At 42.7% G+C, this 22,040-nt stretch overlaps 1 protein-coding gene across 10 annotated transcripts in view; it reads left to right on the forward strand.

Annotated features, from left to right (window-relative positions):
• Nucleotides 1-22,040, forward strand: part of LOC117238618 (dystrophin, isoforms A/C/F/G/H) — a 438,274-nt gene that overhangs the window by 122,018 nt on the left and 294,216 nt on the right. For all 10 annotated transcript variants that reach the window (XM_033503734.1, XM_033503710.1, XM_033503654.1 and 7 more), the window contains 3 exons: nt 15,027-15,238; nt 17,882-18,036; nt 18,329-18,518. In XM_033503734.1, the coding sequence (XP_033359625.1) occupies nt 15,027-15,238; nt 17,882-18,036; nt 18,329-18,518 (557 nt within the window). The remainder of the gene's footprint in view (nt 1-15,026; nt 15,239-17,881; nt 18,037-18,328; nt 18,519-22,040) is intronic.

Below are 22,040 nucleotides of genomic sequence, written 5' to 3' on the forward strand. Positions count from 1 at the left end.
CCCCTTGCGTGGCCTTGCCTTCGCGTACGCCGCTCCAGCAGGTTTATCACTGTCAGGCATGGTAACGAGATAGCGAATAGCGTCGCCGAGTACATCGTACCGTCTACCGCGCATTTTTTCCTTCCTCGACCACGTAATCTGGCCGATCATTTGCATCTAGATGACATTTTTTGCATTTTCCAGCCGTCCGTTCGTAGGCGCGCTGTTAACGATACTCGCGCGCGAAACACGACAGTCTTCTCGACGATTCTCAGCAGGTAACACGTCGTCCAGGTGTTCCATTGACACGGGGCTTTCGAAGAAAGGACGAGGAAGGGTGTTGTCTAATCAAGGCAATTCGTGGATGGAAAATTCAACGAACGCCGCTTTTTGCACTGGATGTTAGGTGGCTGCTTTTCTGGTTGCGACGAACGCTCGAGTGTACCTTTCGTGTGCAGCGGTGAAAGGAAGGCGAGAAGGATAGTGCAGCTTAGAGGAAATAGTTGAACGAAGTCTTCTCTTTCGTTTAAAATAGAGAAAAAAAAAAGAGAAGCGTAGAAAGAGTAATTGTAAAAGTAAAGTAAAACGATCGGAACTTTGCGAGGAAAATTTAAAAGGCGCCGTCTCTCTAATTTTTGAGCCTCGTTGCAAAGGATCCCTATCATAGAGGTAGGAGAAAAATCGCGCGACCTTCGTTGGCGAGGGCGAAAGGTTGTTCACCGGGCAGAGGTTTCCTTTCAACGGATACACGTGACTGGCTTTGTACGCGCGGACCCATGCCGTTTTCCCGTCACGTTCGGGACGTCTGTCTGAGGGGCCTCGAAGGGGTGAAAAGTTCGGATAAATTACGATGAGAGGAATGAGAGAGTTTCGCCAAGACAGAAGTCATCCGCAATATCGGGGTCATTTGCCCTTATACGCCACGAAAGAAACAGCCATTTTCCCGGTTCGTTGGGGAAGAATGCCAAGGGAGAGTGAAGGATCGAAGAGAAGGGAACAGTTAGAATCGTAATAAGATGGCGGTAATAAATAATACCTCTAAACTGTTTTGCGCTCGACGCCTTCTTATTAAAGTCTTAACTCATCCGAGGCTTCGACTTTGCGGTTTTTCAATTAACACGGTGGAACTTTATTTGTACTTAACCGCCGTACGTGAACCGCAGCGGTTCAACCTATTCGATACGATGGAGGATCTTCTCCGTCAGTTCTGTCGATTTTTCATTCGTACAGTGGAAATTCACGTCCAGATATAACTGGATTCGGCCGATATTAAAATTCCGTTTCGATAAATGCAGTTCGTTATACTCTATTCTCTTTGAACCGAAATTTAGACGACGAAATGTTCGACTACACAGAGCCAAAGGCCGTCTGCACTGTTTCTGACTCGTTCAAATCAAATAGAAATACTTTGTTAGTGGCGTAGAATGGAATCGAAAACTTCGATACGAAGGATCCAACTGCTTAGGGAGCCGAAGCTAATTGTCAGAGTTTGAGTATTTCGGGACTCGAAAGTTCTTTGAGTAATTGATTTAGCGAGCCTCCTAAATGAAATTGGTTGTCTGACTGGCTTCTTGATTGAGGTTGCTCATTGTTTTAAACAGAATCATTGGACCGAACGAAATGACTGACAGAATCTGACCTGCAGTCTCCCGATTGAAACCGATAAACTAACCGACGATTGCCTCGAATAGAATGTCTTGGACTATACGAAATCTTCCGACAAATGACAAATCCTTGTCACCCTGGGCTTTAGGAGTTAGCTTGCTAAAATTGGCGATCTCTCAAGATTTCCAATTGTTTAGTTTCGTTAAAGACAAGTGACCAATCGGCGCTTCCTTCGCACTTTCCTAAAGTGTCGATAGTTCGTGGAACAGTCCTTGTTACTGTTTTACTGTGTCAACGTATTGACGTTTAATTTGATCCTTCGAAAACGTCGGACATATCGTACGACTATACGAACGAAAGAAGTAACTTTCTAAAGTATAAATAACGTATCAGCGTCCATTGTTTTAAATCATCCGTATAAGCAACAAGCACGAACGGATGCTGTAACTTGTCTGGAATTTCTGGAAAGCACGAATTTGGTTTTGAAACGAACGGATCTAGATCATTATCGATTTGGGCGCGGTCTAACGAGATTTAACGGTGAATAAGTTGATTCGTTGCCCGATAGAGCACCGTACGTAGGGACCATTGGTTCAGAAAATCTGTTTCTCGACGCAGCGGGGCTCCGGTTTTAAAGCCTCGGCTTATTCTGCAACGTGATGATAGGTCCCGAGAAGTGGACGACAAAGTGCAGGCCAACGACTAAATAGATTTAAGGTTCTTAGTTTATGAGCTTTAAGCGATATGTCTTTGGATGCTTTTAGATCTTTGGATGCTTTGGATCTAGCGATATATCTTCGGCTTGTATGCAATTTACGATGGTTCTACGATTCTTTTTTAATCTTTTATAATACGAAAAAGACAGAGGAGAAAGTGGCGCAGTAGTTGAAACAGTTGCAGAGAAATTAAATATGAAACGCAAATATCGTCTAACCTTACGTTCGACGCAACACGCCTTAAAAAGTTCGAGACAATTACGACGCTTCTTATCCGCTTCGAAAATGACCTGTTCGATCACGGTGAACACATCCAACGGTGATACGGTTTCTGTGTGATTTCCGTGGCTTGGTTACTGTGGGATACTGTAGTCGCTTCCCTGGGACGGACGTTTCTGGTTCGACTTTTTCGTTTCTTTTACGGTCGGCCGAGACGGCACGAAACGAACGATGCGCGACACCGGTGTCAGAGCAGCGAAATTGGCTGGACGGTTCGGCAAGAAAACGATCACCGGCTCCGAGAGAAATAGAAAGAGAGGAGACGCGTGCATTTTACGATCGCGTGCACAGGCCGGAGATAATTTTCGCGTGTGGAGCGGCGGTTCCGCGGCGGCCACTTCGATATCCGTTACGGCTCACCGATTGCATAGTTTGTCTTCCTTATTTTCAGTTTGGAAATTTTTAGTTTGGAAATTTCGTGGCAACAAGGGACCATTCTCTTCCGATTCATTCTGATCGATTGGAGTACGGAGGAGAGAGGTGGAATTTTTGAACGCGCGTGTGTCTATATTTCTGATGGAATAACTTGCGATGTCCGTAGAGAGCCGCGGCCATTGCGACGAGAAAAAATATCGCTTTTATCAGAAAGATACTGAATATTCCGTACGGACTTTAAAAGATGTTAGCTGCAATTTACATTTTGTCAATCGTAATTTCTGAAATTTCCAAGTTGACAAAAGGGTTCCTTGCGTTTAAAGAAACTATGAAAGAATCGTCGATATTTTTTTTACGATAAAGTTTCTCTTAGAACATTACGAGCCTTTCTCTTTGCTAAAACGAGAGCGAGAGATTGACATAAAAATCGACGTAAGAAATATACCGATAGGTACATCTTCGTTCATCGTACACTAATGAATCGTTACTCTTTGATACAACTACCTCGTTTAATATCCTTTGTTTCATCGTTCCATGAGCGAGCAGCTTCGTAAGTCTCGATGCTTTTTACGAACAAATTGTACGCCTGACATCTCGAAATTCGTTTTAGCTCGTGTACTCGATGCGCGTGAACTATAACGATACAGATTTAAGACACGTCTCTGTTCGTTTCCTTCCTTCGCATTTTCCAGAGTCTACGTTCGTATGAAATAACAGATACGTGATAGATATGTCAACTAAATGAGACGATAAGTACCGGACCAAAGACCAGACGAAATTCGATCGTCGTTTTAATTGGCTTTCCTCGATGCTCGGCGTCGAGGTGCGTTCTTCCACGGTCCTGTTTTAATCAGAAATGGACACTTTCTATGCAAATCGATGCGAGGCTAAGGAGCTTCTCCGCCCGTAGTCCTCGTGCGCTCAGCCTCTTGTTCGACACGGGCATCTTAATGCGTCCGTCCGTCTCGCGACGAGCAGCGCAAATATTTCGATGCCGCGTAGTCTCAGGGTAACGAGGTGCAACGACGATTTAGCATTTCGGGTCAAGCACTATGCAAATTGCGCGTAAATAACATCAACTGTATTTTCGAATCTTCGTTTTCTGCCTAAATCGAAACGTATTGTAATACGCAAATACGATGCTTTGCATACGACGTTTAAAAATAAAATTGCGCACGTCCGTGATCAACATGACCAGATTCTTCCAAATTTTCTTCTCAATTCTTCTACGATTCATTCCATTGCTTTCTTAATATCGATAATTCTAGTTGAAGCATTTGATCGATTTTAAAAAAATTACGTATCTGCGTGAATTCTTACTTTACGTTACTTTCTTACTCACGTTATTTTGTACAATTTTTAATGGACTTGTCACTGTGATTTTGTAAATCCCTCGTAACCGATACATCGGATCTTATAAACGAGGTTTAGTCGAACCATTCTTCCGTTCCCAACGAGGAGATTATTTATCTTTAGCCCCTGTCTTCTGAATATTGGTACAAGATACGGAAAGAGTTGATTCATCCTTTGCCGATCTCACAAACTAATCGCATTAAAGCCAACTGAAAGTTCCCAGGGTTCCTTCTCTTTGCCACGTTGCCGTGAATCGTCTGCGATTTTCGCGAAATCCGTTGACACACAGTGTTTCCATGAATTTACGCGCGCACAGCTCGAATTCATACGTTCGTTCTAGGCGCTACATCGTGTTTAAACTCGCGTGAATTTGTTTGAAATTTCACGGAATTTGCGTTACGGATCGTATCACAGATGATTCTTTATTCGTTTTAACCTTTTACGCCGATATCGTCGCATCGATCCCATTCCAGGATTCGGTAAAATCGCATCCCAAACGATCTGTAAACGAATATCGAAATTACAAGCGTCGAAAAGGACACGAAATTCGCCTTCATTTTTCTTGGTTACCGTGCATTTCAATCCACGCCCCGAAATCGATCGCAATTTGCAAACAATTTGCACGAATCGCCGGGTAATTTCGGCCAGCTCCGCGGCAAAGTGGTTAGATCGATCAATCATACAACGTGGGAAGGGAAAAAGGAACCAGCTGCCAATTTTCCACGTAAAAGAGACGGCGCTCGCTGTCCGCGAAATAAAGTCCGCACACGAGTACTCGAATCGTTTCGATTAATAACAATTAAAACAGCTACACGCCATACGGAACTTTACCCGCTCTCTTTATTTTCTAATTAATTTTTCAAATTTATTTATAGATAAATATCGATTACTTCTCCACTTTCTTTCGTTTAAGCGAAACGATGTTTTTTATAGACGTTTCATTCGTTTCACGCGGATACGAATCTTTGTGTTATAATTCAGTTCCAAAAATCGATAGTTAAACTTCGTTATACGCGGCTTATCGCGCGCAAAGCCGAGGATTACAGCGGTGTAAATCGGATTCCTATTTTACGTGAAATAGCGCGTTTTGCGTTTATTATTATAAAAATTTCATTTCATTTCTCCAAGTTGCGAGAACTTATCGCGACAGAGGATATCGATATTACGATGTAATTAATTACGAAACTTTTACTACGTTTGATAGAAAGATTCTCTGAAGAATTGAGATACAAATTTTCAAACTTTCGACTTACGGTGCTATGATATTCAGCTCGCTATACGAAGATATAAGAAAATAATCCGAACGTGAAATCTCTTAACTCTTTTCTCAGTAGAATTAATCAAGAACACTTCGTTCGCCATCAAACTTTTCAAGATAAAAATTCCTCGATTGCCCAACTTTACCGAACGTCGTTATCATACGAACTAACGTCGTACAATTACACGCGCGTGAGTTTAAAATTTAACTTTACGTTATCTTCGCTGAAACAATAACCTCGCGTCTACGTGTAAAGTTTTAATTTCTTCGCAAGCATTGTTCGAGCCGCGTCTCCGTCTTTTATCGTCGTGGATCTCGCATTTTATTCGCTCGACGAGTTCTCTCCGGCTTGCGTTCAGCGATCCTTGCGGACCTCGCATCCTTGTAACGCGGTGACTATAATAAGGTTCGCGTAATGAGTTTCGTCGCGCGCGCGCTTCGTGTTTGCTTAATGAAATTCCGCTGCGAACACCGCCGGAAGTTCGACGCGTTTCAAACCACGGACACCGACGTGACGCGTAACTCGAGCACCGATCGAACTTGTTTACACGCTGTTTACACGATCGTTTAGCCTTTCAATTGTTCCTTCTCGCACGGTTTCCAAATTGGCGGTGTTCTACCTGTTCGGTCTTTGAATCGCTCTATTATCCACGCGGTTTGACCAAAATAATGGATTATTATATCGGTTTACACACGCTGAATTTCCTCGTTGTTTCGATATATCGCGATATAATTTCGTTGCTTCGTCCGGACCATGGTAATTCTTTTCTTCGACCTTTTTATATTTAATAATTTAGTCGTATGGATTCTAAAAGAAGAAATTATCGTTTGTCCACAAAGAGTTAAGATAAATGATACTTCGTGTTGATATATTACCTGGATTCTCGCGTAGAAACATCGAACCAATATTATTAGCGAAACCTTACAAGTTACAAATCGTCAGTGTTAAAAAATTGTCTGGAGCAAGTATTTTATAAATGATCGTTTGTCGTAGCCGAAAATTTAGTTCGATTCGATATTTCTTATTTATTTGAATAGTTCTAAACACTCTGCTTTCTCTAAATTGCTTTTCCTCCTATTACAGTTTGGTTCGGCATTTTACAGAAACCGAACAATCGTGTTACAATCGTTCGTTCCTGTGTTCTTCGCGCACCATTGTTTCGACTAAAATTGGCCATGGCTCCCGCGACAAATAGTTCGAGAGCTCATTACCTTTATCCAGATCCCTTTTTCCACGGACCAGATGAGAATTACGTTCGCTTGTAAATCCCGGTTAAGCTCCGCAAAGGAAAATCGGACGGGCTAAGCAGCGTCCCCGTTTAAACCGTGTCATTGTTGAAACGTTGAAATCGTCGGTTAACGGATGGACACGAGGGCTTTCGCATTCGGTGACGGTCAACGAGAGTCGCGGATCTTGCCTGTATCATCTAGCTGCAATGGAGATTCCGTTAATGAGATTCGGATTCCATTTTCGACGCGAAACGTGCCTCCCTCCCGTTCTCTTTGTCTTTGACGGCGAGCGCGCTCTCCACGTTCCAAAGTTATCGCGGCAACATCCATTTTTCTCGCCTTCTACCGTCATACATTACCGCCGAACTTCCGACTCTCGAAACTTTCGAACAACTTTCGTTCGAGCGTTCTCCGTGTTTTATCATTCGTTCCCGCCTCTTGCCGCCGCCTCAATTACTTCTCGTACCATTGCCGAGCGTAATCTCCGCCGATTTATCGCACGTACCCGCGATACATTGTAATATTCACGGCCGGCAGCTTCTGCTGGCTATAAAACTCGTAGGAAAAATTGTCGAATCATGGATCTTCGAGAGTTAATTTGTAGGATTTTGAAAAGCCACGTCCCTTTAGGGGCAAACTACACTTTTTCTCTTTCCAAGTCCTCTTTCTGCTTCGTTGCGAAACTTTGTAATTCTTTTACGTTTTATATACCTTTACTTCTGAAGTAAAACATTTACGTGTGAAATTGTCGATGTTGTTTCGTTGCTTGGCTTTCGAATAAATTTTACGCCCCAGGGGTATTTGCACAGGATTCACGGAGTCGAGTAAGTGGAGCGTACTTAAACGAGTAAATAAGGATACATATTCGCGACAATAAATATACCGTTTATAGCTAATTTTACCAACTATAACGACCCAGATACGATTCTCCGAAGGTTTCGAGCGCACAATAAACGTGCTTGTTTCGTGCGACCAAAGTACTTTCGTATGCACGCTACGAATTGCTTTTTATTCGCTATCAATAGCTAACGTAAGTATTTATCTGATCTTCGATCGCGTATCATTCGCAACTTTATTGCTCGGGTAATTCGTCCTGACGCATATACATAGTCGCGCGCATACACAAGAGTGTATAGTCGTTGCATACGTAGAATAGTTTTTAATATACAGGAAAACTCTCGTTGAACGAAGGTGCTTCCGTTTTTTAGTCGAATATTACAGCGGAACAGGCAAAACACGAGTTAAAATTAAAAAGAATTGGATACTCCCTAGTCAGTTGCCATGTACGAAACGTATCCACGAACTTCATCGCTTAAACACATCCCGCATTTAAGCCGGTGCCCGGATGTGCGCGCTTGGCGTTAAATTTTCATGCAGAGAGGAGCGCAAATGGCCTGGCGAACGAGCGTCCCAAACTCTGAGGTGCTTTGCGGCAAGAGATACACACATTGGGGCCGTTAGCGTCTTTATTATCCGCTTTCTGAGCGCAGATACGAAAGAAAGGACGGCGTTACGAACAACGGGAGGGTAAGCGATTGTGGCATTGTGACGTTCGTACGTTTCGCAATGGCCAAACTGTGTTAGGTACGTTTTCAGTTACGAATGACCACTGCTGAACGAATTACCTCGAACGTATTGTTCTTTTATGCGCGTTTAGGACATCCGCCTGTTTCGAGTTTTCCTCTCTTTTCTTCTTTTTTCGCTTCGCCGTTTTCCATTCGACGATTTTCTGCGATTCGAGATTAGATCGGGAACCGACGAGAGAAAAACTCGTCTGTCAGCTAGTAATGGAAGAGAAAAATCTCGCGATACAGCCGCCGTGGCGTTCGAATCGTCGAGTTTATCGGAAATTCCATTTCGCCACGTGTAAAGTTTCATTTCGTGGCTCGGTGCGGTTTGTTCGTCTCTTCGCGTGGCTCGTTCGATTCTGTTACACCGTCGCGATGGTACCAGACATTTAAAGTTGGCGGAATATCATCGAGTTTATTCGGTTAGGAAAGTCGTTCGTTAAAGAAACATTTCTCTTCCAACTCGATCGAATTTTTTCTCTCTTCGAATTAACGCGTAAATTGAATAATTTTATCTATCAACCAGTTAAAGCAGCAGGTACGAATGAAAAGTAAAGAAGAATCTAGCCATTGCGACACGTATTTTACGAATCCTGCTTGACGATTCAAGCAATCCTTCGAGGCGTGCATCCTTCCTCCAGGTCCGACCGTTCTTGCGAGTTTAATTGAAGTTCTTTCCGCGAGGCAGCGCGAACAAAGTTTTCCGCCGAGCGTTAGAATTTTAACAAGTGAACTTCTTCAATTTCTCGATCCTCAGCGGCACGGAGGGGCACTCGAACACTCGGTTGGCTCGTAGCCGCTGTTTACCGACACTCAAACCCAACGAGATACTTGGGTGCACGTAGCAGAATGGAGAAATGACGTCGCGGAACGAAAAACCCGAGACGCGTCCTCTACACCGTGCTTCTTTCCTAGCCCGCGTCCTCTCTGATTCGCGTGGATGACTCTCCTTATTTGCTCGGACATCCGGATACCGAGCAGCTTTAAATCCGAGTCCGAGGGAACAACAGAGCGTGCAACTTTCGACTAACTTCATCCATGACCACGTTCCAACATAATCCACTTGGCAAGGGTCCCTGGAAATCTTTCGAAGAGACTGCTTAACGAAGTTGGGGTCGAGTTTGAACTTAGCTCGAGCAGCATAGCTTTCGATTGATCGGCTGTTCTATCATCGAACCCTTTGCCGTTGCCGTTTCTATGCCGTGCGTTGGACTAAGAGCAAGTCGAGTATCTCGTTTCCTTCACGATCGACCATATTAACTATTGTTATTCGTTGAACGACGTTATCCTGCTCCTTTGCGATTGTCGGGAAAAAATAATTTAATACGGTAGCGGAATCGGAATATCTGAAATTGTGGAATGTTTCGATTCCGAAATGTCGAAATTCTGCATTTGCCATTAATCCTACGCTCGTAAAATTACGTATACACATTTGTTATTTCCGATAGCTTGCAAAATTTGGAAATTAAATTCGACGCATCGCTATTTATCATCCAGCCGCTACTCTACAAGTTCATTGCTCTAAAACTCGAGAATGGTCGTCGATATGCTCTACCAAAAGTTATTCTTTTCTCCCGGAAATATTAGTGAAAACGTTACCCATCCTTTTGGGCATTGTCTAAGTATTCACATAATGGTAACGTTTCTCATCTGGCAGCAAGAGCCTAATAAGGCTTGGAATATATTTTATCGGGGCAGTTAAACTATCCCGGATAATTGTGACCACATTTGGCCAGTGTTGGCCGTCGGCGATGGTCCGGGATCGTAAGCGCGTGGTCAGGCAAGAGCGGACAATTTCGTTGGCGAACTCGGCTTATCCACCTTTTACCCAGCGGTATTACAATTTTACAATTAAATTCCGCGCGTATGCAGGTTGTTTGATAAACGGTTCATCGGGCAGCGAGCCGACGAACTCTCTTCGTTTCTGTGGACGAGATAACGCGCTCAGACGGGATTTTGCTCGACTTCAATTTTCATTTCGCCAAAGTAACCGACGATTCCCTCTTCGTTCCTTCCCATCTAGTTTCCCGTCTTTCCTCTTCGTTCCACTCTTCTCCGCTTTATCCAACCGTTTACCGTGTTCCTCTCTCTTCGTCTGGTCTTTGTATTTCATCGATTTCAATCGGAATGCTTCTTCGCTCGCTTTACCGGGGTGCTACTCCGCCAATTTGAATATATTAGGCGATTCATCTGAATTTAATAGAGGTGCATTAGACACCTAGGTAATAAAAGGCACGCGAGCGAGAGTCTCACGAGTGCCGGCTACACGACCAGCTTCTTACGAGTCGTATCGACCCATATCTTCCGGGTCGTCAACATGGTTTTCCTATATCCATGATTATATCCCGATATTCGTATATCTTCGCGCTAAACCTCCGTTATTTGCCAAACGAAGCATTTGCCACGAATCAGACGAGTATTTGAATCGTATTTATTAAAAGAGAAAAAAACGGTTATACGTTTGCTGTGAAAAATATTTGTACATATCCTTATATTCCAATGAAGTGGATTTTATACGTTTGCAGATTTTATTTCCGTACTATAGAATTTTTGTAATCGCAGTGAAAGTACCGGCAAATCGTACGAAATTCGATATACTTCATCCTAGCAAATACAGTACCATAGCGTAGAAAACATTTTCTGTAATCGCTGTATGGCTATGAATTTACAGTATATTTGGAAAAGTAGTTTGATTTTGATCGATTCCGAGTTAATTTTTGTCGGTTATCTACTAGATAACTAGATAAAATATCTACTAGAAAACGAAGCTGTCTCCTTATCGCAGCAACTCTTTCGAATATTATTGTAGATTTTGGCCAGTGATTTATTGGAATGTAGGAAAGTTTGTTGGAATTTCGTATGGAATTTTCGATGGGATACACGAGCAGAATTCGATCGCGTAAACGCATTACCATCGTCGTAGTTTATACATACAGAGTTCGCACGTACATTGGTTCGTTGACTACTCTGTTAGCCTGCCGGGAATATCAGGATCGTCAGTTATGGTCACGCACGGCTCCAGAGAATATGAGGTGGTCGACGATTCGATTGACACACGCCGCTGCGCTCGTTGTACATGGATTAAACGCGGTTGATAATGTATACCTGTAATTTAGGCTCGTACGGTGGTTGCGCGAACGTCTTTATTACGGTTTCTATGCAACGTGATAATTTATTATGTGTACGCACCTAGAATTACCATACGCGATAACTTTCAGTTGGTTTAATCACAGACCAGTCGAAAGATAAACCTAATTTGCGATGGAATTTTGTATCGTATATATAAAACGTATCGAGGCTCCGGAAATTTTATTATCCCAGTGTCTCTTCTAACGTTATCGATTCAACGTAGGATGATATTATAGCCTGTATAGTTATAGTAGATTGGCGAAATTAATTAATCGAAATAGTTGTGCGTGAATTTAATGAAATTCGCGAGCAGTTTAAATAATAATGCCATATCGTATTATAATTTAATGTGTTTATCGAACATAATAGAGCAAAATGGGTAATAAATTATGGAAAGTTCGCCAGGCTACATGCTTTACTTATAGTCGTTTAAAGCTACTTAAAAGCAACGTGAAACACCAGCCCACTTTATTATTATTTTTATTTATTAAAATACTGGTTATTTAGTATTAAAGTTAACACTGATACACACACACACACAGAATTTCTAACATATCATTTTATATAAACGCATTCATTACCGATAACAATTCGTAATTATTTGAATTGTCATAAAATTATAAAATACATTTACGCGACGGTTAGAAAAACGAACAATCTGTGCGTTAGCGATGCTGAAATTTCAAAGTCGCATTCGTGATGAGGATGACTGGGAGTTCAGCGACGCGATAGGTTCGTTCCTAGGTTGAAGAGTGTACGTGCCATCTTTAATGTCCCATCGAACACTTGTCACGCTTGTGACACGAGTTGAAAAGGGTAGGGCACGCGGGGTCTGAGTCGTAGGGGTCTATGAGAGCGAATTGCTCTTGTAATAAGTCATCGAGCGCAGCCACTAGAAGACAACCTCCTCGTCTTTTGCACGGTGTCCCTTCAGAGACTCCGCGAGTGGGAGGGATGATAGATCAAGCCACTTTACTTCCGGTCCCGGGATCCGAGGCTCACGTAGCCATCCAGTCGGTGCTCTTTCCTCTTCACTTAGAAACATTAGTCTAGCATGCGTGGTTTGTCGGATTATATCAGTCTGCGAGACCAGTATATGCTTCCGGTTACGTGCGAATGCACTCTGATCGTAATTCTTCGTTCTCTGTCCGCCAGAAAATTAGCCACGATGATGTATCGATGCGAACGAAGTACCGTGATCGATCGGGTTTTTGTTCGGTTCTATAGGGTGGTTTAAGATTATGGAACGTTAAAAGTATGAATATACGAATATCAAAAAATAAAATTTAATGGTATGTCGAATTCTGCGATGCTACGCCTACAGGAGCCCGCGAATGATTCTTTTAATTGGGAAATATAACGAAGGATAGATAATGCGACAGGGAATATAATTGAATTACGACGAAGATATAACAATTCTTTTAATACAATTAGCATGTAATAATTTTTTTAATTAGAAACGATTGAAATTTTATTTGAAAATATTTGTAAATATCGTTTGGCACGTATTCGTCGAATTAATCGCAATTTCTACGATATTAATGGTTCTGTTTGCAATGGAAATATCCCACGAAATATTTCATACGCATAGCTAAAAGTTTCTGCGAAATTGTTTTCATTTCAATATGTATTTTTTAGTTTCCAACGATATATAGATCTCTATATCATTCTAAATTGTGCTACTGTCTGGAAACAGCGGCTCGGTTGTAACAGCGTGGATCCGCTAAACTACGAATTGCCTCGAGTGCTTACGCGTTTGTCTCTCCTCGTGCATTGTAACAGGCAACTGGATTTGCTGTTTTCGAATATTATTACGCGTGCTCTAGATTACGATGTCTTCCATTCTGTGCCGTACAATGCGGCGTTTTTCAACATATTCGTTAAAATTCTGTTTAAAAACCAACGATACGGTTCTTTTACAAATTACTCGCAATAATCGCAGCAGCGGTGGTAATAAAAATATTACGGAAAAACATGAGAGAATATTAACAGAGACCGTATACCACGAGACAGATTCGTTCCAGTCGTCTTTCGTAAGCATGCTAGCTTAACCACTTTAATCCTACAATATTTAGAGAGTGCGACGCTCTCAATCACGTTGTTTTCGTTTTAGCCTCGGTCCTGTTTGCCGGCACCCTGTCGCGAAACATCCTGTACATGCGTTGCATCATCAAAGGTACACTATAGAACCCCATTCTGCAGAGCTGTCCACGCGTGGTAATTCTGTTGTTACGGATGTTGAAACGCTGCCAATGCTTTGCACCCCGCTTTTCCAGCTGCGCGTTCTTTCCCGCTAAGCTGCACCAGCTTGGACAGTTTCCAGCTGATTCCTCGTGTCTGGCGCGAATTTCAACGTGGATTTTAGCCTGGCTGAGAAGTGCTTCTTGATGCTCAACGAGCACGTGCCAGCGGCCGACTTCCTCGCGTTCGATTAACGAGCCTCTACACGATCGGCCGCTCTCGAATTCGAGCGTGCATCGTGTTTAACGTCCTCGTGTCGGAACGTTTAACCCTCTCGAGAAGGATCAACGATCGATTATACGATTCCGTGATTCTTACGTTTATTTAAAATCTCCTTTGTTTCGTTCGACGAGCATTGAAATTGTCGTGGTAGCAGCGAATCGAAAGGATCGATTAATTGGAACGATTGTTCGAAAGCTTGGATAGGTTTATTTATTCATGCAGCCCTTGTTACGAACGTCATCGAACAGAATATAAGTTTAATTCCGTGTTCGACCTGGCTTTTTCGAATTGTTCTTGCAAAAGGATACTGATTGGTTATGATAACCGAGGCAACGAGCCCCGGAGCTCCGCGTACTTTATCTTCGCTCTATTATTGGACTTTTGATTTACGTAAAAGGAGGAACCGTATGAAATGAATCTCGAACGAGACACAGATTGAATTTATTCCGTTTGTTGGCAGCTTGTCTTCATAATCTATGTATGTTGTTTTAACAAGTTAATCCGTCGGCACCCTTTTCGTTTCACGATGAATCGAATCGATCGTATCTTACAGGGCGAGTATTTCACTCTGCTGTGCTAATACTAAACACATAAATCATCAACTGTCGCGAAAAGCATTCGCTATCTGTGTCAGCCATCTACATCAAAGACAGCCCCGCGTTTCAGCTCAATCTCCGACGATCCCCGTTCCTCCACAATTATTCTCTCCTCTATTTCGCTATAACTTTCCATTAGGTCACTGCTATATAACGAAACCAATTTTCCTACGTATATCCAACGTCCTACTAATTTTGCTTTTATCTTAAGATTAAATTTATAGACATCGATAGAGTATAAACTTGCGATAAAAGAGTTTCTTAAGGTAACGAAATTTCGAGTTGCTTCCCTTAAAATTCTTGCCTTTTACGAAGCTCACGAGCTTTTCAACGACAGTGTGTATCACGCTTGACCGCTTTGATATAGCGACACACGAGAAGGTAGATAGAAATTGTCGAAGAAACAGGAACAGACGCGAAGATAGTGGCACACAGATCGTATGAAAACGGCACGTCCGTCCGATTATTGTTGCAGTTACGAAGCTGAGGGAGCACTGGGACGAAATGAACTCGAAAATGATGCAGAGGAAGTCGGAGTTGGACGCGATGCTCGGGGACAGTCAGCGATACGAGGCCAAAAGGAACGAGGTGGAGGTCTGGTTGGCGCGAATGGAAACTCGGCTGGAGAAAATGCGGGCCGTCGGGCACACTGCCGATGTTCTCGAGGCACAGCTCCGGGAACAAAAGGTACGCTGGCATTTTTCTCCCTTTCTTAACCGAGCTGCATTAACCCGTGCGCGGACAACCGACCTCTCGGGGTCGTCCTCTTTATCTCCTCTTTATCTCTCTCGTGTCAATGGCTGTGCAACAGACAGAAGGCAACCGGTTCTCCCGTTTGATCGCAGCAATTTGCGTTGATTGCGATTAGGAGACTGAACGAACGATCATCTGGGAATTCCGTGTTATTGGCAGCGGTAAATGGACTCGGTGCGTGGTTTAAATCGCCGAGTGTTGATTGATAATTATGACGATCGATTTTAGTCGCGTTCTAATTTTGCATAATTATATCGAATAACCTAGAATTCAAAGATAATTCCTCCCATTGTGAAAATCGCTCCTCCGCAGTATATATTAGGTGTATTATAGTTTGTATTGGTAAAAGACATCTCTCGGGTGCAGCATCTAATCGCGTTAAGTGTCCACTGGTCGATATTTTATCTCACCAGTTATCAAGGAAGGTATAGTTGTAATTGTTTCATTACGTAACTACGTATCTTTCGTTTAAATTAAATACAAGCGATATCGTGTTTGTTAACGACAGTAGCTCGTGTCACGAAGTCAGTTAAAAAAAGATTAAACTGTAGATATGGAGGAAGGAAAGTCGCAGATAGTTAGAACGTGACGCTACTGTAACTATTCCTGTAACGTAACGATAATTTCGTGGATTTTAACGCGTTACGCTGTAGAGGTTGAAAGAATCGTTGATACATTAGGGTCGAGTGGTAAGCGTTTCAGACTCGACAAGTGTTTGAACTTGAACTCGATTTTCATTGAAACGCTCGCACAAATACGGGAGCGACGTAGCAATCTCGAGAGCAGCAGTGCATTTGAAGTTGTAATAAGAGAAAGGAAACAAGAAGTCACGGAGAACGAGCGTTCCTTAAAACAATACGCATGACGTTAGCGCAAAATGTTCCTCGTATTCTACCAGTTTATTCCATTTTACCAGATCTCTGCCCCCGAGCCTGCCATTCTCAGTATGCACCTATCCAACCGTAAGAACGCTCACCAGCTTCCGGATAGACCGGTGATACGAGGCTACTCTGCTATACGCGGTTACTCCCTCGAGTTTTAACATTCCGTACACCGACCGCTCTTACCTGCCGCTTAAAAAACAATAAAAACGAAAAAAGCTTCTTCTCAGATATTAAATTTCATCCGCCATCAAGACAGTTTGTACTAATCCCATAATCTAATTACGTACCATCAGAAAATTACGCAAATGATCGAATAAAGTTACCCGTATAATCTAACCGGCTTGCATTTTCTGCGATTGCTCCAATAAAGAGAGAGAGAGAGAGAGAGAGAGAGAGAGAGGGGGGAGGGAGAAGAGGAGAGGAAAAAGGGAGAAAAAAAGAAGTGGATATAAAAAGAAACGGTCGCGAGTATAATGGCTGGCTAGAAGCTTCGTTACAGGCCGCGACCGCGATTAAAGAGAGCGAACGGATCGGTATTCATCCCAGCAGCTACTAACCTCTTTTTAGCAACGATCCGCTTTGTGTATCAGAATAACGCGACTCGTGGAGGGAAAAATGGCCGAGCAGTGCGCACGAGAGATAGACGAAAGAACGGTCAAACTCCCAATCAACGCGAGATCGTGCCACGGCGTAGTACGTCACGCGGCCAGAACTCTGTTTACGTTCAAAAGAGCCGAATGGGCTATTCATGGAATAATTTATTTCGTCGAGCAACGCCGATATATTTGGTATTTAGGGATCGCCTTGATTCTAACGGCAATAGCCCCGCCTCGTTTGTTGTCACTCTCGATCGTTGTCCTTTTCTACGCGTCTTTAACGACCGGCGGTATCATCGAACGTAAGCATTCTGCGTTCATTCGGTTACGACGCGCGAATCACGAAGGACGTACTACGTCGTATCGTTGAGAAAGTAATATTCTTCTAATTTCGTAATTCAAAAACTTCCCTTCCGATGTCCGAATATGGTGAGTGTTTAACAAGACGATACTTGAGAAACATCGAGACCGTTTATTCGATTACTGTAACGATTCGTCGCGAGAGTTTTCACGGTTTTACGAAGTCCTAAGCTAACACTTCAGCCTTGTTTAATAGAACTTGATTCCGGTGTATGTTTCGTTTGCAAAGGTTAGCTTTCCGGTGTCTATCACTGGCCAGATTCTTCCTCTCCCTTGGTACTTGCAATCGTAATTGATTAATTGATCCGTTTGTCGTTCGATTACATTTTTACGTCTCGTTTGTCGGTTCATCTCGTTCTAAAATAGTTTCAATTTTCCTCCAATGGCAAAGTCCTTTCGATGGAAACGTTTCCTTTGAAATTAAAATGCAAGAAAATTTGTCGGGCGAACGCGATGAATAAGAACGCGTTTTTTTTTTGGTTCGTCGGCTTAATCTGGATTGTCGTAAGTTTTCTCGACGCGAATCGGTCGCCGGCCGACCAAATAAAGTTTCCACGGCACGGGATGCCACCATGAAAGATGAAAGCCGGGCCTCCCTCTCTAGGAAGATTTAACTTTCGCGAGTTATCGAGGGACGCGACTTTCGAGTCTGAAGCGGAGCCGCTCGCGATATAAGTTTACCGCCTCCACGGTGACCTGTTCGCCTCATTTTATTTCGACGCTGTTCGTGCTTGCAGTCGTTCCACGCGGAGCTCCACCAGTACAAGCATCAGATCGAACAGTTCAATCAGCTGACGCAGAAGCTGATAGCCGTTTATCAGGAGGACGACACGACTCGCGTGAAAAAGATGACGGAGACTATCAATCAGAGATACAACAACCTCAACACCAGGTATGCCTCGATTATAGTTTTATTCGCGTTATCTTAGTATCGTGGAAAATTGTTAAATAGAAATTTCTAATGTTAAAGTCGTCAGTGTATGATTTGAAAATGCTCGATTCGACTCGATTTATTTAAACGTTTCGAACGTAGATTTATTTGAACGTAGTTGACAGAATTTTTATGGTAGAAGTTATTCTTTCGCGATTTCGTTCTTGCGTTTGCCATTGAAGCGAATTCGGTCGTTTCGAACAGACCGTGCCTGAATCGTGACGAAAGACTATATCTATTAAATCCTTCTTAGTATCATCAATCGAGGAAAACTGCTTCATTCCGCGATGAACTCCCTCCACAACTTCGACCGGTCCCTGGACAAGTTCTTGGCTTGGTTGAGCGAAGCTGAGTCCTCGATGGAGGGATTGGAAGCGGAGGCCGATCGACTTGGCGGACGACGAGACCAGGGTGCGCTCAGACGACCGCAACATCAGCTTAAGGTAAGTCCCATTTTTGCTTGTACGAACTCGCCAATCGCGAGTTCTTATCGGCTAGGCTTTTGTTACGTATCGCGATTGTTCTTGATAGCCGGAACACAGCAATCTCGTACTTTAAGAAGAAATCTTTTCGCCGTTGATGTTTCCGGCGAAAAATCACGTAAAGATTTCAATTTTTCCAATCCATATTTTTATTTGGCTAAAATAATTAGTCGCGAGTTTAATACTGTAACAAATACAAAATTAAATTTAAAATTATGGTTCATATAGTCTAGAAAGCTTAAAATTGCTTCGTAATTGAAAAGGCATAATACATACTAAACTCGATAATCATATTTTCGAGAAGTAAATCGCGACAATGGCGAAGTCGAGAAAACTGGCCATCCCTTGCACGTAGAAATATTCCACGCGATTTACGAATAGCCGGGGCCGGTGATTTCGCACAAATCAACGCGTTTCGAATGTAAACGGGATCGACGTAATTCAAGTCTGGTTAGGTCGTAACATTCCTCGAGACGTTATAACGGTGGTGGTCAAGACGGGAAACCAGATCTGTATAGGTCACGTATTGACTCGAGAAGGTTTTACGGCTTCGATTGATTGCCATAAAAGTGTGTCGGACGTAGCAGGCCGTGTATCGGTATACCCATTAAAAGGAAGACGCTCGATATCGGATATCGGTGTAACGCGGTAGCGGCCCATCAGCTTCTGTGCGAAAGCTTCTTCTGGATTTGCGTTCTGTTCTCCTCAGACGCTGACATTTCAGAAGAAAAAGCAAAAATCGTAAGAATTTTCTTTCAAGAGTTATTACTTTATCGAACGATTACCGATATTTTAAAGTAAATACGCGACGCACCTAGGCACATTGCGTTTCAGAAAGTCCGTTTTTCATAATGTACTACGAACTACTTCTCTAAACAATTAGCATTCCCTGTGCTAACTGAACTTCTCAGTAATGCGCGGACGAGAAAACTTTGCCTCTCTATATACAACGTAGTTTGCAGTAGAATGAAATTGTAACGAACTCTGCTCGCGCATATTCCCCGACCTCAAAAACAGTAGTCACACAATCTAATCTTACTCGAAAGCGATTAAGATTAGCGCTTAAAATTAGTACAAGTATAGAGAAGAATGAAAAGGAGAAAAAGTTACAGAGAGTGACATTGGTTAGGATGATCAAAGTTAGTCATAGTGTTATGAATTTAAAAAATCGCAGATTCGAATCCCTACAGCCCGGAAAAAGATTCTCCGCCTTCCGACGATATGCATTCAAACGAGTTACATTGTCTCTTCTGTTCGATTACAGGTTATCGATAATCGAGAAATCTAAACGACAAACGATGTAAGCGCCGAAATTAAGAAATTCAAATTATTTTCCAGAGTAGAATCGCATTGTGCACAAGCACGAAATAAATACTGTAAATCCTGAAATATTTTATCTTAGATTCTAAGATACTCGGAACGTAGAGTGAAATTCTACGCGAATAGCTTTGGTCTATGTTAGAAATTTTTATTTCTGGAATATTACATCGTTTCCCACTTAAACTGTTTGATCGCGGATGGAGATAGAACGAGGTCGAAATGTAAGACGCAAAGGTCGGGGTAAAAATGTGCGTCATTAAGGAAATCTATAGGAAGCAGGTTACGACGAATGGACTTTCTCGTCGCGATAATCGCAATGAGAATCCTCCCCCGTCGAATACGTGTGTTTACAATTCCGTGGAACCGATGGACCATTCGCAGAATCAAACTGATATTGTAGCGTACGCGGTACGGCCTATTGCTCCATTTCGATCAAATTAATCTATAATCGTCCTCGCGTAACGAACAAACGGCACACGATTCCGGGAAATTAGCTTATAATATTGTTTGACTGTTAACATCGGGACATTCTTTACTCTGCCTGCTTTGTTCGATGCTTTTTCTTCTCTCATCTCGTCGACTGTTGGTTTGTTTTATCGAAAAGAGCCCAATTTTGGGCGTTTGAGGATCGATCGCATTGTATTTTATAGGCAAACTCGTACATTTTATATGACAATGTCGCATTCAGTTTGGAATTACGTAATGAAAGGTTTATTCATTTCCGCTTTATGCATTTTTCTTAGCATAATGTTTAGATTGATCGACTTTTTACATTATTCGTAAAATCATGTACTCTTGGTTTACCATTATTATGTATATAGTTTTAATCTTTCGTTTCTCTGTGTCGAAGAGTTTCAAATAGGTCGAAATGTATTAATTCCAGTTTATCTCTGTACACGAATGAAGTTATTGTTCTAAAATATTCGCGGCATTTATCAATGTCTCTCAATAATTTTCACTATATTCAGGCTGTGGTTGTGTTTAAAATTATCGATGCCAAATGAACAGGGACGGTATAAATTTTCGACGACGAAAGTCCAGTCGCACGGTTGCGCGACCGCGTGTCCGCGAAATGTAATTTCCATGCACCTCATCGGCGAACAGACGACGGCATTGATTATTCGATAAACAGTTGGATAACTGATTGGAATCAATCACTCGATAAATCCCGAGTATCGGGGACGAAAGGAAAATCGCCTCTGCGGCTTCCACGCTGTCCGACCGCTTGTCCAATAATAGCGATCATTGAAAATCAATGTTATTTGCCGTGCAACCTGATTATATCTACGCGCCGCAATGCGCAATAACAATTAGCCAGATCTATTTCAATTACAATTTCTCTCTTTTGCCGCACGCTGCTTCGACGATTTCGTTTCGATTTCGATTTCGCTCAGATTCCGTTTCGATTTCGTTCCGCTTTCGTTTCGCGGCTATTTTTGTTTTGGCGTCTGCGATTTTTCATTGGGCTCGAATTTTAAAAGCAAACACCGCGCGTAATTCCTATTTACCAATGCCCAGTGTTCGCGTTTCACTTTATCTCTTTCCATTCGTATCTCTCGCGTGACAATTTATCGAACTCGTTTGGCCGTGTTTAATGTTCTTGAAAAGCGTAATGCTGGTCGGCTCAGTCGAACCGGAAAATAGTATGCCTATGCGCGCACCGCTCGTAATTAAGTGTTGCAGTTGGTGCTCGCTGAAAGCTCCAAAGCTGCGCGTTGTCCCTTTATCGCCAATCGTCTCGGTTCACGTGGGATTTATACATCTTTCGATCAATTTAACGTGGAACTGTGTGTCGAACGAGCCATGCTCGAATCATCGCAGCACGCCGGGTTTGTTAATTTCATCGATGCAGCGTAAAATGTTGCGGTCGTGCAAACGTATCCCGTTCCACGGCGCTGCTACGTCGATTGCAAATAGGAATTAATTTCGAACGCTGCTCGGTGAGCTTCTCGAGATGTACATCCAGATGCGGTGTTACGCCGCCACGGATTCAAATCGACGGATGCATCCATGCTCGTCGACGATCGCGCTCCCTGGATCAATTATCCTTAGTTGCTACAGACTCGCAGAGATGGGTTCGAGTTGCCTGCAATTAGTTTCGTTCATCCTGTACCGTAGAAATATCGAAAGAATAATTGTCGAACGTTAATGCTATTTAGTGCA

Source organism: Bombus vosnesenskii, unplaced genomic scaffold (assembly GCF_011952255.1).
Source record: "Bombus vosnesenskii isolate JDL3184/JDL3185 unplaced genomic scaffold, Bvos_JDL3184-5_v1.1 scf7180000013264, whole genome shotgun sequence".
Classification (NCBI taxonomy): domain Eukaryota; kingdom Metazoa; phylum Arthropoda; class Insecta; order Hymenoptera; family Apidae; genus Bombus; species Bombus vosnesenskii.